This window comes from Protopterus annectens, chromosome 8.part0 (genome assembly GCF_019279795.1).
Source record: "Protopterus annectens isolate FY-2018-M chromosome 8.part0, PAN1.0, whole genome shotgun sequence".
Lineage (NCBI taxonomy): Eukaryota > Metazoa > Chordata > Ceratodontiformes > Protopteridae > Protopterus > Protopterus annectens.
The window spans coordinates 498,607,437-498,621,538 of record NC_056741.1 but is presented as its reverse complement, the minus strand read 5'-3'; the positions used below and the strand labels follow the sequence as shown (position 1 = coordinate 498,621,538).

General features: G+C 41.6%; 1 protein-coding gene across 1 annotated transcript in view; it reads right to left on the bottom strand.

Annotated features, from left to right (window-relative positions):
• Positions 1-357: 357 nt before the first annotated feature.
• The window catches only part of LOC122808262, a 116,569-nt gene continuing 102,824 nt past the window's right edge, over positions 358-14,102 (bottom strand). Inside the window, exon 4 of the mRNA XM_044079225.1 lies at positions 358-1,151. Within this exon, the coding sequence (XP_043935160.1) occupies positions 358-1,151 (794 nt within the window). The remainder of the gene's footprint in view (positions 1,152-14,102) is intronic.

Genomic DNA, 14,102 nt, shown 5'->3' with positions numbered 1-14,102 from the left:
AGATAGTAAGTTGCAAAAGCAACATAATATGAGCACAATGAAAATACATTGACACAGTAGATTGTAATGCCTATTTTATTTGGACAAAATTTAGAATTCTTAATTTAGAAGAAAAAGATGTAATTTGTAATATAGTGTAAACTAATATGAATTCAAAATCCATTTTCTACCTCATCAAAGACCTACTGCCCCAGTATTTAAGGTTAGGTCATTTGAGGCATTATTTTTGATTAGATGAAGAAAAACAAAATCTTAGCCTATTATAAAATCTCTTTAGTTTCAGAAATATTTTAAAACTAATTCTTCAGCCTATTAGAAAATGCCTTTAGTTTCAGAAATGTTCAAAAACTAATTATTCTAGGTCATCTTCTGTGTCTGCCTCAATATACAGGTACATACAGACAGGACAATTCTTTTGTACTCATTTCTGAAATTACGGTTAAAGACTCCATAAATAATTCCATTCAGGGAGCTATTAAAGTAGGCCATAAAATAACTCATGATAATCAGCCAATCAGCAAATCCAGGTATCTTCCCCAGGGGGCTAAAACTAACTGTTAGACCAATTGCTGTAAATGGGCCCCAACAGACTGCAAAAAGAACAAACACAGCAAACATGGTCAAAAAGTTTCTCACTTCATTAAATTTTAGCTTTTGTTTGTTATTCTGCTTGACCCGATACTTGGCCTGAATGACCAAAATCCAAATCCTCATGTAGCAAAAGATCACAATGGATACTGGAATTATAAACTGGAAGGATGCCAAAGCAAGATTCAGTGACACATTTGTGGTTAAACTGAATACACATGAGTACACTCGTGAGTCATACTGTACGACATCAGTTGATGTGAGAGGTAAAAGTAAAACAACACTCAGTGTCCAAATTAGGAAAATATAACAGTAGGTGTTCCTCATGCAGTAAAGCTTCTCATATCTAGAACTATGACAAATGCAGAAATATCTGTTGACTGCTATTGCCAGGATGTTGTATATAGATCCAGATAAACCAAGAGCCATAATGGTTGAGGACACCTTGCATTGAACTGGACCCAGGAGCCATTTCTTATGTAAGATGGCAATTGTGATCATTGGATAAGGAAACACTGCTACAATCAGATCTGCTGCAGATAAGCTGATGACAAAGGCATTACCTGTAAACAGGAAAATAAAGTTTAATTGGGTATTATTTCCATAAATGTTCCAGTAACAGCAAAAATTTCAATAACATTATCTGAGATGAAAATTACTATCATATTATGTGAAGTATTTACAAGCTGTTGAAATACTATAAGTCTAGATGCTATTTATTTCTGTTACATTTCATTCATCAATGAATTTAATTCATCAAAAATTTTTTTCCCACTGGGATGGCAAAATCAGTGTTAAGAAAGAAGGAAAAAAAATAGAGGCAACTAAGGGACACATTGAAGAAAATATACAAGAAAAATAGAAGTATGTCAGTAAAGTGCGTTAAGTTCGATGAAAAAAGCTCTACCTTTCAGAGCTGTAAGGAAATAAGGAATAAACAGAAAATTCACAAACATTCCCTAAAATAATAAGCTGTACTCACTCCTGTTTAAGCACAGTTCACTTTCCAGACAAAAAAAAGCAGTTCATAGTTTCCTTCTTCATGAAAACAGCTCTGCATGCTTTAACATCCAGAAAAAAACATCTTCTCTTAAAGACTTCCAAGCAACCTAGCTTAGCTATCAGCTACCACATATACTAATCAACCAATAAAATGTAGGCCCCATTTCCAGCCATAGCTCAATATTCCAAATTATTTTCATAAAGCACTCAGTAATTAACCCAGGTATCCACATTAAAGGTCTTCCAAGTCCTTCTAGCTCTTGAATCCCTATCTCTCTAGTACTCTTTTTCCTCATATTAATTTATTTAACATTTCTTGACTGGGAAAGTCCAACTAGGACAGAGCCTATTTTCAGCAGAGGCCCGGGGAGAAACACTCCAGACGCATGTCTTTAGAATGTGGGAGAAAACTGGAATGCCCGGAAGAATCCCACTCAAACGCAGGGAGAACATACAAACTCCACACAGAAGGACCTCAACCAAGAATTAAACTGGAGAACCACTTGCTGTGAGGCAACAATGTTAACCGTTGTACCACTGTGCCGCATACCCATTGTCATGTATCTGCCTTCACTAATTGTTCTGCTACAAGTGCTTGAGTCCCAAGTGCTCAAATATTACTGTTTGAAGCTAGAGACTCAATTTTCTTGTAATTCATATTGGTTGCCACTCTCAGCATGAACTCAAATATGGGTTCAGGCAAGCAGTGTGGCTGTATTAATTGCATGTCTTTTCTAATGTCACAATTGTTACATTATGTGTACCTGTCCCCTGCAGTCACAGCTTTTGGGTTCTACTCCCATGCCTGCCAAATAAGACATGAAAGCTTTCTAGTCTACTTAATGTACACAAACATACCTCTCACCTGTCATGATATTTTATAAAGTAATTACAGTTTCCCAATCTGTCTGGTCCATGATTAGCGGATAAATGATTACCTGGAATGCAATGTATTTTCAAATCCATTTATAGAACATCATGGTAGTCATGTACGTGCACATTATGTGAAACAGTTCCATGTAGTTGTGTACCTGCATTTCTTAGTGCTTAGCCCATACTGTTCCATGTTAACAGATTGAAAGGTATGTACGTGCTACATCAGCTATAGAAGAATTGTAGTCACTGTACTCACAAATGACACCGCACACCTGTAGAAGTATTTATTAGCAGTCTGTGTATGAATATCATCAGCAACGTCACTAATGGTATGTTTTTCACTCTCTTCCCACCCTTTATCTTCTTTAATTTATTATTGTTATTTATTATTATGATTTAGTATTAATATATTTTGTTAAACTAACTGTTTTGTTGGCCTTATGAGTTACTTCATTCTGGTTTGCTGTTAACATACTTACTGTTGTCTTATTTAATGTTGTCTTCCACATAATATACCTTAATATGTATTTGTATTAATCAATATTATGCTCCATTATGTTAATACTAACATTGGTTAGGTTATTACTAACCCTGACTTATTGTTATAACTAATTTACTATAGTGTGACAAGGTAGGCCGGTTCCAGGTGATCCACCTACCTTACTTCCTCCAGCCATGGCACTGGGGCCCAGCATGTTTGGAAACTATTCTGGTGGTACCCCCTGCCCCTGCATTTCCTGCAGTGTTGGGTAGTTCCACTCCACAGGCTGGGGCTGGACCCCCTCTGAGAGAAATGGTGGTGGGGGAGTTATCACCCGTGGCGAACTGCCAGGATTGATGCGCAGGATTATGAACTGTGGTTTTGAACCCAGCTTAACCTGGATGGAGGGCATGCTGGCCATCTGGTGGGACAGCCTCACCCCAGAGCTCAGCCTCCACCACTGCCACCCCTGGGGTTCATAGGTTCATAGGCTGGTACTAGGGCCTATACAAGCCTAGCCATAACAATTCCCTGGCTATTTGTTCCCACACTATTTACTTCCATTGTGGGGCAGTGACAGAGTTGTGTTGACAGTCCCATGGGTGGGGAATGGAGTCATGCTGCTACCTTGTGGAGAGACATGAGACTATGCTTTGAAAACACCCTCCCCATCCAAGGTATTCACCCCCTCTTGTGTCACATACCACCCCTGTCTGCTGTATTGTCTGTCTTGTCTGTCTGCAAAAGCTTCACCTTAAAAAAAATAAATAAATTAAAAAAAAAAAAAATATATATATATATATATATATATATATATATATATATATATATATATATATATTGTTACAAACATAGCTCTTCTTTCCAAGTACGTGTCCACTGGACACACATAATTTGGTCCAATTGGCTTGAGAATGCAGTTATGTTGTCCTCGCCCCTCTCTCTGGGGGTGACAGTTCAAATTCATCTACAAATTCTGTCAAAGTGCACAGTTGTTGCTGTACAAGAAATGGATAGCTATGGTTATTTCCTACACCTGTCCTGCACATACCTACCTGCTTTTCACTATGTTTCCCCCCTGCTTGCACTCCTTTTGTAACTGACCTATCTTCCCATTTTTCTTTTCTTTAAAGATTTTTTTGGGTCTATATTGATATATGTGTTTTAAATGATAATAAATATGTTTTCTGTTTTGAACACAAGGCCATTGCACCTACAGACCACTGCATTAACCTGCCAAACCACACAGCTGTTAATTAAAATGTGCTGTTTAAGCAAAATGTAGTAATAGCAAGTTAACATCATTATGCGTGTTTAAGCGGAGTTGTGCATCACTCCACATCATGTCAACTTGCTTAAAGTTAATATAAAAAAATGGGAGTATAACTTGGGAGTCTGGTGCAAGAGTACACCACTAGAAAGTCAGACACAGAATAATGGATGTAAGTTAGGGCTCTAATAGCAGGTAAATATGCACTTTTATTGGCAACATTTAGAAATACACCTGATAAAACATTAATGGCAAAATACACATTCATCTGGTACTCCGGTGGAGAAATACATCCATATAATGCCATGCACATAATGCCAGATGTAAAAAAAAATATCACAGCCTGAATGTATGGACTTATATCTTGGCAAATACATCTACTGTAGCAGTAGCTCAGTTTGTTAAATGCTTTGCAAGCAGTAAATTTTGCCACACACAGTCCAGAGTTCAAATCCACTGCAGTGTAGCATTTAAATTACATTATTGTGAAGCCATCAATTAATGACTGAGTCATGCACTCTTTATCCACACAATGCATTTTAAATGAAATGTTTGCTTTTTACTGATGGAGGTCACAGGCCTGCAGATAGGAACACACGACATATCCCTATAGCAACACCATAAGTGCATAAAGTTTTAGGTCATGCATTAATATGCATTCACAGAGAATTTTAACTTAGGTAATATGAATGAGGCCTACTAATATCAGAGTGCAGCACACAATCCTTTCCTAATTATATTACAGATTAACACAGCTACACAACTAACATATACATATGCAGCCCCTGCTAGTAACAAGGACTGCATAAACATTCCAAATGAGTAGCAGACTGCAACACATAGCCTGACAGTTGTCCAAATGGTTGATATAGTGGTATATTTACCCCCTATGTTGTCAACAACACAACAAACCTGTTGTCTAGTACTCTGTTACTGATACCATTGCCTAACATACTTACCTTAGACACATGGCTTAATTTGAATGGAATGGGTACCCTCACTCTGGCTCCACCTCTGCAACAAGGCTGCCACATCTCCCACAGTTACTCTTACAGCTTGTTGTCCTCTGAAGTTTTTACTTTCTCTGCCTATGCCTATTGCCTGCAGCAGCCGCAGCCTTGTAGCACAGATATCTGTATGTAAAAGTAGCTGCTACAGATGTACCCTTTGCGATGTTGTATTCTCTTGACCCTAATAATGTCCAGCACAACATATCAGAAAGGGCTTCTAATCTACATGAAGGCCTTATATCTTATTCAGTGGCTGCATATCATTGGTTCATCATACTGCAAATCAGCTGTGTGCACTGCAATTAGCATTTCAGAACCACAGATTGGTTAAGAGCCAATCACCTGGTAATGAGAACCATGTTAAAAAGTTAAACAGCTGTCTAGGGAAACCAATCTGTTTGTGACTTTCTTCACACAGTAAACATGTTGCCATAAACTTTACATATCTGCACATATCAACAGAGGAGTATTGTAGTCCACCACATATGTAAACCTTTTGTTTACAACATGATGCATACGTGTGAATATACTTAAGGGGAATGGGGATTGCAGCATTAAGCCTTTATTAAAACTGTACTAATGACATGTCATTGATCTTCAGATTTATTAAACCTAGAGAAGAAGTACAATACATCAAGGGTGGAATTTTATTGTCAACGTAGCACACTGGTCTCATGGGACTGTCCCTTTATAGTTGTTGTAGTAGCACACTGCTCTTTGTTTGGCACTGTTGTTTTGACATATTATCAGGGGGAGTTGTTCCTAGGGGACACACTACAATGGACTCCTGTGTTGGGTGTATGATCATACAGCAGTATCTTTCATGGCACAGATGGGGAATAGCTATCATTAGTATCTTAGTTGTATCTAAACGTTTAGTATGTTTGCACACTGTAGAATATGACATGTATGATCGAGCAGTGGATACTGGCAGCCATTCTGTTCTTACTGCATGTCTACATAGTGTACTTCCATGTATGTGATCCTGACATGTGTTCCCATTTTGTTCTATTACAGGAAATATGTATGCCAGATGCCGTGCCCCTTTTACGGTTGCAGAGAATGATATAATCCTGGAAGGCCTCTGTCAACAACATGAACTCCTACTGTCTGAGGAGGCAAAACAGGGAACAGTGGGCAGCATTGTGGACAGACCTTGTCCGTGATGTGAATGCCATAGGTCACCAGAGCAGGACATATGAGCAAGTTCAACACCATCCAACAGATATGATTAATGCTGCACACAAAAGAGCAGCAGGTGTAGCCAGGGATCTTGGTGTCACTGGTGGAGGGCCTGCAGCGGAACAACCAGTCTCAGCCACTGAGAAATTTCTGGTGAACCTAGGAACACACGACGACTTCCAGGCATCCATCACACTGTATATCATGGATGTGGGTGCCACAGTTTCCATGCCAGGGGAGCATGCAGGACGGCTTAGTTTAATCAGCTTTGGAATACTGTAGCATTTGGTGTGTCAGGGTGTGCATACTTTTATGTGGTGTCAGGTGTTTGTTCTTTGGGGGCAGTTTAACTGCAGTTTGAATCTCATGCTCAGATTTTGACCAACATAACAATTAACAAAGTCGCTAGTGTAAATGTGAGATATGCAAACTTATTACCCTGTTATAGTGCAACATGTGGTGGTACTTACCTTACCTCTCCCTCAAGTTTTCACATATCCTTCATGAATTGGACAAGACTGTGGTCCTGTTCCTGATAAACAGGACACTCTTTTGTTACAGGTGTAGATTTACAGCAATGTATTCCCTAAAATGGTATCCCAGGCCTGCTAGCTGCATTGCTGTACTGTTGACATGATTGCCAATTGCACAGATATTTTCTGACTGTGCACACTTTAGAGTCATACCTATGCCTGAACTGTGAAAACACTGATAGATCTGACAGTATTGTCAGGACCTTACAGACTGCCATATGTGTCAACTGTGTAGAGTCTTCACAAATGTCAGCAGTGTGCCTCATTGTTGCTGATGAGATTGCTGTGTAAAGAGCTTTTATTTAAAACTACAGCTGTTTATGGGAAAAGTAATGTCCTCATGTCCTACAATATAAGGTTGAGGGTTAAACAGGACTGTAATAGTGACAGCAGAGTATAGTGCTTTACATATATTGCAGCATAGTACTGCAGAGCATAATAGTGCAGGTATTAATATACTGCTTTTCCCTTTCTTATCACAGGTGACAGGGGGAACTGGTCTCTGTACTCTACACAACCTGATATCAGTGTCTTTTCAGACTCTGTTGATGATGGTGGCTAAAGTGAAGCACAGGTGGGGTTTTCAGGGGCTGAATCTGTACCAGAGGTTGACATCCATCTTCTGCCCTCATTGCCAGTTCACACGGTCACTATCCCTACACATACCTAGTTCCCAGATGCCACAGATATTGGACAGTCAGAGGGTGTGAACATCGAACAGGAAAGTGTAGCAACTATGGCTCAAGTGAGTGGAGACACTGGCCATACTCAGAGAGTTGGTGAGGTTCCACAGGCAGATTGATAGGGGTACTTGTGGAAGGCCTGCTGTCCTTCCACCACCTGTTGCAGGTGTCACATCATGGGTCACTCGGAATATGTTTCGGGCCATCATGGAGCATAGGCATGTTCTGAAAGGAACTCCAGAGGAATGCTCAGTGTTATGGATGCAGCACAGTCTGATATCCATGACTGCCTCCACTGCATTGGTGACATCCTGGATCAGTTCACTGATGTAGTGGAAATAAGGTGGTCTGAGACAGATTGCAGAATATCTGCCTTGGAACTCACATCCTCTGTGATGGAAAGTATTGCTGGAGTTGATTATCGGACTCATGGACATAGGTCAGCAACTCCATCTGCTGAATGTCTATGTGGCCATGCATGCTCCTCTAGTGGCAGTACATCCACCACACCAGAGGGGAGTGTGCTGTCCACACCAAGACATGGCAGGCTATGGGCTTGTGGCCCTGGGTGGTCCAGTGGAGGACATGGCCCCAGCAGGCAGTAGTCACTGTCAGGTACTAGCACCGCTTCAGACCTGGGGAATGGAGGTGCCAGTGCAACTCCTGGCAGAGGCAGTTCCCATGCACGGAGGTGATGATGCTGAACTGTCAGATCTGCCATGCATGATTCAAAGCTGTCCAACATACACACATGTAGGGCTTACACTGAGCTTGACTGTGCTCATGCACACACTCATACACCACTATCAAAGTTAGGTCACCTACAGACACACAAGGCGCATCCCCACGGTCTATCTTGCCTGCTTCCCATCCTGACTCACACACATGCTTTCAACCTGTTGGGTCAGCTTAGACCTCCTGCACCCCCACACAACACCCTGTGCAAGTGATGATACCTGTGCCTCATCCCTGTCATCCTCGCCCTTGATGCAGGGAAATGAAGCTATGTGTCTGATGCGCAGGGTGACTATATATATTAATATGTACTTGTGTAATGCAGTGTTGCTTTGCCATGCCACTTGTAGTGGTCACTGAAAGATACTGTATGCTCACATTTGTAATGAGTAAACCACATAGGTCTGTGTATCTTATGTTCTGTGATGTTGTAATGGCTGTATACTTGCACAATGAAAGGTGTGTCATGGACCTGTTTATGGTTCAGTTTCAAGAGTCTGTAGGGGACACTTATGGATACACAGCAGCAAGAAACCCAAAGATGTCGCAGCACAGGATGGAATCTCTGCACAGAAGAAATATGTCTTCAGCAAGGTACAGCACTATAGATGCATGGCTCCATAGGTGCATAAGTGTATAACAGGCTAACAAGGACAATAGTGTAATTCAGCCTTCTCATGCATCCCTAATCTATGTAAAGGTCTGATACCACTGATAACCGTCACCAGGGTTTTGGTACAAGCTGTGGTGATGGAGATGACCCATCTACAAATTTTCTGTGTCCATCTCAGTCATTTGTCCTACACCAGTTATGATTGTCTTGTTCTGCATCCCATTGTGTAACCTGCACATAATGTGCGTCACAGTAGGTGTGGGCTTCACATGCATCAGGACCCTGTTACATATACTGTAGGGTGTAGTGTCTGTGTTACATACCTGTCTCTCCAGCATATGCTATCTATACCACAGTGATGGTATAGGTGTGTTGAACAGGTAATACATGTGTTTGCCCTGACTTGGATAAGCAGGATCTGACACCTCCGTGTATGGCAGCCATACACATCCTCTCCAAAGCATGTAGGAGGCAGACCACACATGTTTAGTCTTGACAGAGACTGTATAGGGCATGTTATCTACAATGTGTATTGGCTTACCATGGAACCTATGTGGCAGCTATAGTTGTAAGATATGCCTGTATAGTGACATAGCACAGGTGCCATTGCACTCAATGATAGTGATATGAGTGCCAAATACACTGTAACAATGACAGTCTGGGATTTACATGCTGTACCTTTCTGTATAGGTTGGACAAAATTGAATGGATCCCCACATCTCACTGACCAGTGAAAGTCAAATGCTATATTACTCTTTGTGTCCATAAGTCCATGAATAAAGGCTCAGCTGTGTGCGGTGTGTGGACACTACTATATTGTCCAGGGGTGGATGACTTCCAAATGAAACGTTTTGTGCAGTTCTTGGCATTTAGCATTTGTCAATGGCTCTGAAAACCACTGAATGTGTGCCTCAGGCCATACTGGATAACTGTTAGCTCCGTGCTACTATGAACCTCAAGAAGAGAAGTAGGACACAGCCTGTTTGCCAATCCACATAGTTGCCCCACATCATGAAAGTTTCTGTAGGCATCGCATACCCTTCTCCAGGTAAATACATTGATTAGCAAACTGAGCAATCAGTTGGCTTTTGCATATATTATGCCTTCTGTTCCAGGGTTAGTGGTATGTCACTAGGGAACTGATAAGATGGTGATAAGGAGTGCAGCTGCAGCATCACAATATAATGTGCAATGTCCAATAACATAAAAGTCAGGCTTGTTGAAACAAGCAGCACAGTGGCGGTGATCCATCTTAGGTGACAATTTCACACCGAGTTATGCAACCTGCCCTTCAACAGATTAATGGTGGATATCTGCATGACATGGCTGTGAGGCCTACTGCAGCAGACTTACCAAAAAGTGTGTCTACCTTCCATATGTCCTAGGCATGTCATACTGCACAGTTATGTACCCAGAACACATATCTGTGTTCCCACATTATGTTACACAACACCCTGCATGCTGTCTGGTTGCTTGACAGGAATTGTATGCTTGCAAGGCCAAAATAATGTCAGCAAAGTAGAACAAGTCTTCTATGCATGCACAGGCATCCACATCTTCACTGCAAGGAGTGACTACAAACACTGTATTTCAGGCTGCCTATCTCAAGGGTGTGGCAGCATGACCCCAATTTTGAAGGACTTGCCCAGTGTCACATTTGTACTTATATTATTGCGACCAAGCCTAATGACAGGATTATAGACAATCCAAGGTCCACATGGCTGGCAAACCATTGTATGGCACACTGTCAGGTGCTGTGTTACATTAGGGAGTCTACATAAAGGTGACATGTTACATTTGCACGTCTTTCATGACACAAGCTAATGATGGTGTGCTGTGATGTACACACAAGCATGATTGCTAATGGCACTATCCATGACTGCTGATGAGATTTGGAAATTGTCCCCACCCCTGTACTCCTATGACACACAAACACGTGTTTCAGATATGACTGCATTTCAAACCTTGATTCCATGGTGTTTCAAACAGCAGTCATTACATATGGCAATGAGTACTTGCCAGCAGGCACAGCTCACCTCCTGCACCACCCACACCCATATCACACACACACATCTGCATGTGTGCAGCTCCTTACCAGACACATTCCCAAACAACAGATACCTCTGAAAATCCTGTTTCTAGAGAGCACAGCACACATAATAGTGCAAGCACCACTGTCTCACTGATTGACCACCTGAAGCAAAACACAAAATCACACCAATTATTCATAGGTGATTACATCGAGAGACACATTGATGTCTGTGTCAACAGGCTACATATGGGAAAGGTCACAGATAGTTGTCTGTGGGTTGACACAATACGCCATACCACACATTGCAGCAACTCAAGGAATATCAGGTAACATAATGTTGACATCATAGTTCCTGCAGGTGTGTACTACTAGGGACATACATCACCAAACTGTATGCAGGCACATGACTGAGCTTAGACAGTCTGTGTTTCTTGCAGGTATGTATATAGCTTTCAACTGCAGCTGACCCTCACTTAGGATGATAACTCCATAACTTGATAACTTGATGGAAGTCAATAATTGCCTTAGTGTGTGGTGTCATTGTAAGGGGATCTACTACCTGTCTGCCTGAAATGCTTTGCACAACAGACATCAATGCTTTGCCAGAGATGGTCTTTATCTCTTACCCTTGAGATTTTGAGTACTGACCAAGGCTGCTGACACCGCCACAGTCCATCTTATAGGCACTGTCTGGAGGAACAACTTTGCAATGAGAACACCATCTTCATACATCATGGTTATGCCGCTACACACTGGGAATGGCAACACTGAACCCCATTCTCTGGAAAGTGTCCTCACCTTGGAATATGCAGACATTTATGCAGTCAAGGACATCTGGTTCACCAGCAAAACAGCCATACCAGACTACATGTCTCATGCAACATCGTGTAGACACAGTATGTGACAAAATTAGCCACACACGCACAAAGCAGAACCACAACGCACAGTGTAGTTACATGTCCTTCAACAGGCTCAGACCTCAAACTGAGAGTGTTCTAGGTAATGCAGGTGGTGTATGCATATTCATTAAGGATAGATACACATCCAAATTTAGTGGAACACTGTGATTTCCTGGAGTCACTGAAGGTGCTATTCACAACTGGAAGGGCATCTAATCTGCCATTGTCAATTACAGGTGCTTATTTGAATGTAATTGTGTCTATCAAGATATATCAGTACACTATGGTTTGGGGTGGCATTCAGTAACTAAGAACTGTGTTATTAAGTCATGCTGAAGCTCGCCTGCTCAAATGTTATTCCACATCCTTAACTACAATGCCCTGGACCAGTGCCATGACATCCCCACATGGGGAGACAACCTATTGCATCATGTGTTTACCAATATGAGTGACCACTGCAACCCCCAACTGTGAGGTCCTCTCTGGTGAGATCTGACCACAGATCAGCCTCATTAAAACTATCAGACCTAACCCCCCTTGCAGAAAATACAGACATATATTTCAACAATGCAAGTTATTACCAGTTATAGGATGATTTACATAACTTGACTATACCTTCTCCCTCAGATGGGACAGACAAGTATGAAGAGCTCTGCACCCATGCATTATGTAAGCAGGAGTACACCTGCATGAACTCAGCTGTACCTGACAGGAGGAACATGGGTTCCTTATGGCACAGCAAACCTGCCTAGTGGACAACTGCCATTAGCAGGCTGTACAATAAGAAATTAACATTGCTGTGTGACATTTGGTGTGAGGGTGCCGTCCTAAAATGGAAGCACATCTTTCTCAGCTAAAACAAGCACATAGTGTTGAGGTAACATCGTGTACACACAGTATGTGACAAAATTAGCCACCCATACTAAGCAGAACCACAACGCACAGTGTATTTACATGTGTAACCTCGGAGGACAAGCCAGAATTGTCAATGAACTTGTGCTCATAGCTAACCTGTTGTGCCACAGGGTCTGCATCATCTTCACTCCCCTGTTCCAACCACATGTGCCACATGACATTCTTGCAACTTGTTCCATACCTTCCATATCTACAGAGCTGGTCATCGTGGGCATCTCTATGGGGGATACGCAGCATCCATTGGACATGCTAACATTCCAGGCTGTGTCCTACATGGTATCTGACAAGGATTACTAAAGTCATTGGGAACTCCTTGCAATCATACTGTAACCACAGGCTGCACTCCAGCTGACTGCACAACAGTAACTGTTATACCCTTGCACAAATGCGATGCATCCACTAATCACCAGAACTATAGACCTATTTGCCTGAGTAGCCATATCTGTACGTCAATGGGCCATATCATCATGGAGCTGACCAGCAAACATATATGTGATCTGCACACAGTTGACTGTACACAGTTTGGATTTCTGACAGGGAGGTCATGGCTGTTAAACATGGTGGGCATCTACAAGACATTCAGCAAGGACCTGGATGAGGGGACATTAGGGAATACAACCCCCTGGACTTAGCATAGGCATCAGTGGTACTATCATTATAGGGGTCACTAAATGTCTCAGTGATGGCACACATACTCAGCATAAGGAAATACACCTCCAATAGCTGATTTGTAAGCAGCATTGTTCAACAGGGCTCAGCCCTGGGTATTCATTTAACCATGATACAAGTGAATACTGAATGTCTATGGCTGACAGTATTGACTGATGCCTGCAAACTGTGAGCAGTCATAGACTCTGTGAGTTATGTCAATATCCTGCAAAAGAGTATTGATGAACAAATGCCTGTTGACATGCTAATGGATATAAACTCCATGCAAATATATATGTGTTATTGTTTCCATCAGAAACACCTTTGTACCTGGTAAGCAGCACATCAGTTGCAACATGTGATGTACATACTTAGGGGTGATAGTCCTGGGCACTCAGGTCTAACCACACAGGTTTACACCTAATGTAACTGAGATCACCTTGTCTCCCCAGTGGTAAGAAAGGAATCACATGTCATAACTGAAGGCATAGTCACCCTTGATTAACATACTCATAACCTTAATGTAGAATTCCCTCAGCATGCCAATATTTAAATGCAATGGTCATTTGGTAATGTCCTTTCCAAGCACTAATGGCAATTTCTGGCATGGCTTAGTGATAAATCAAAAATCACTT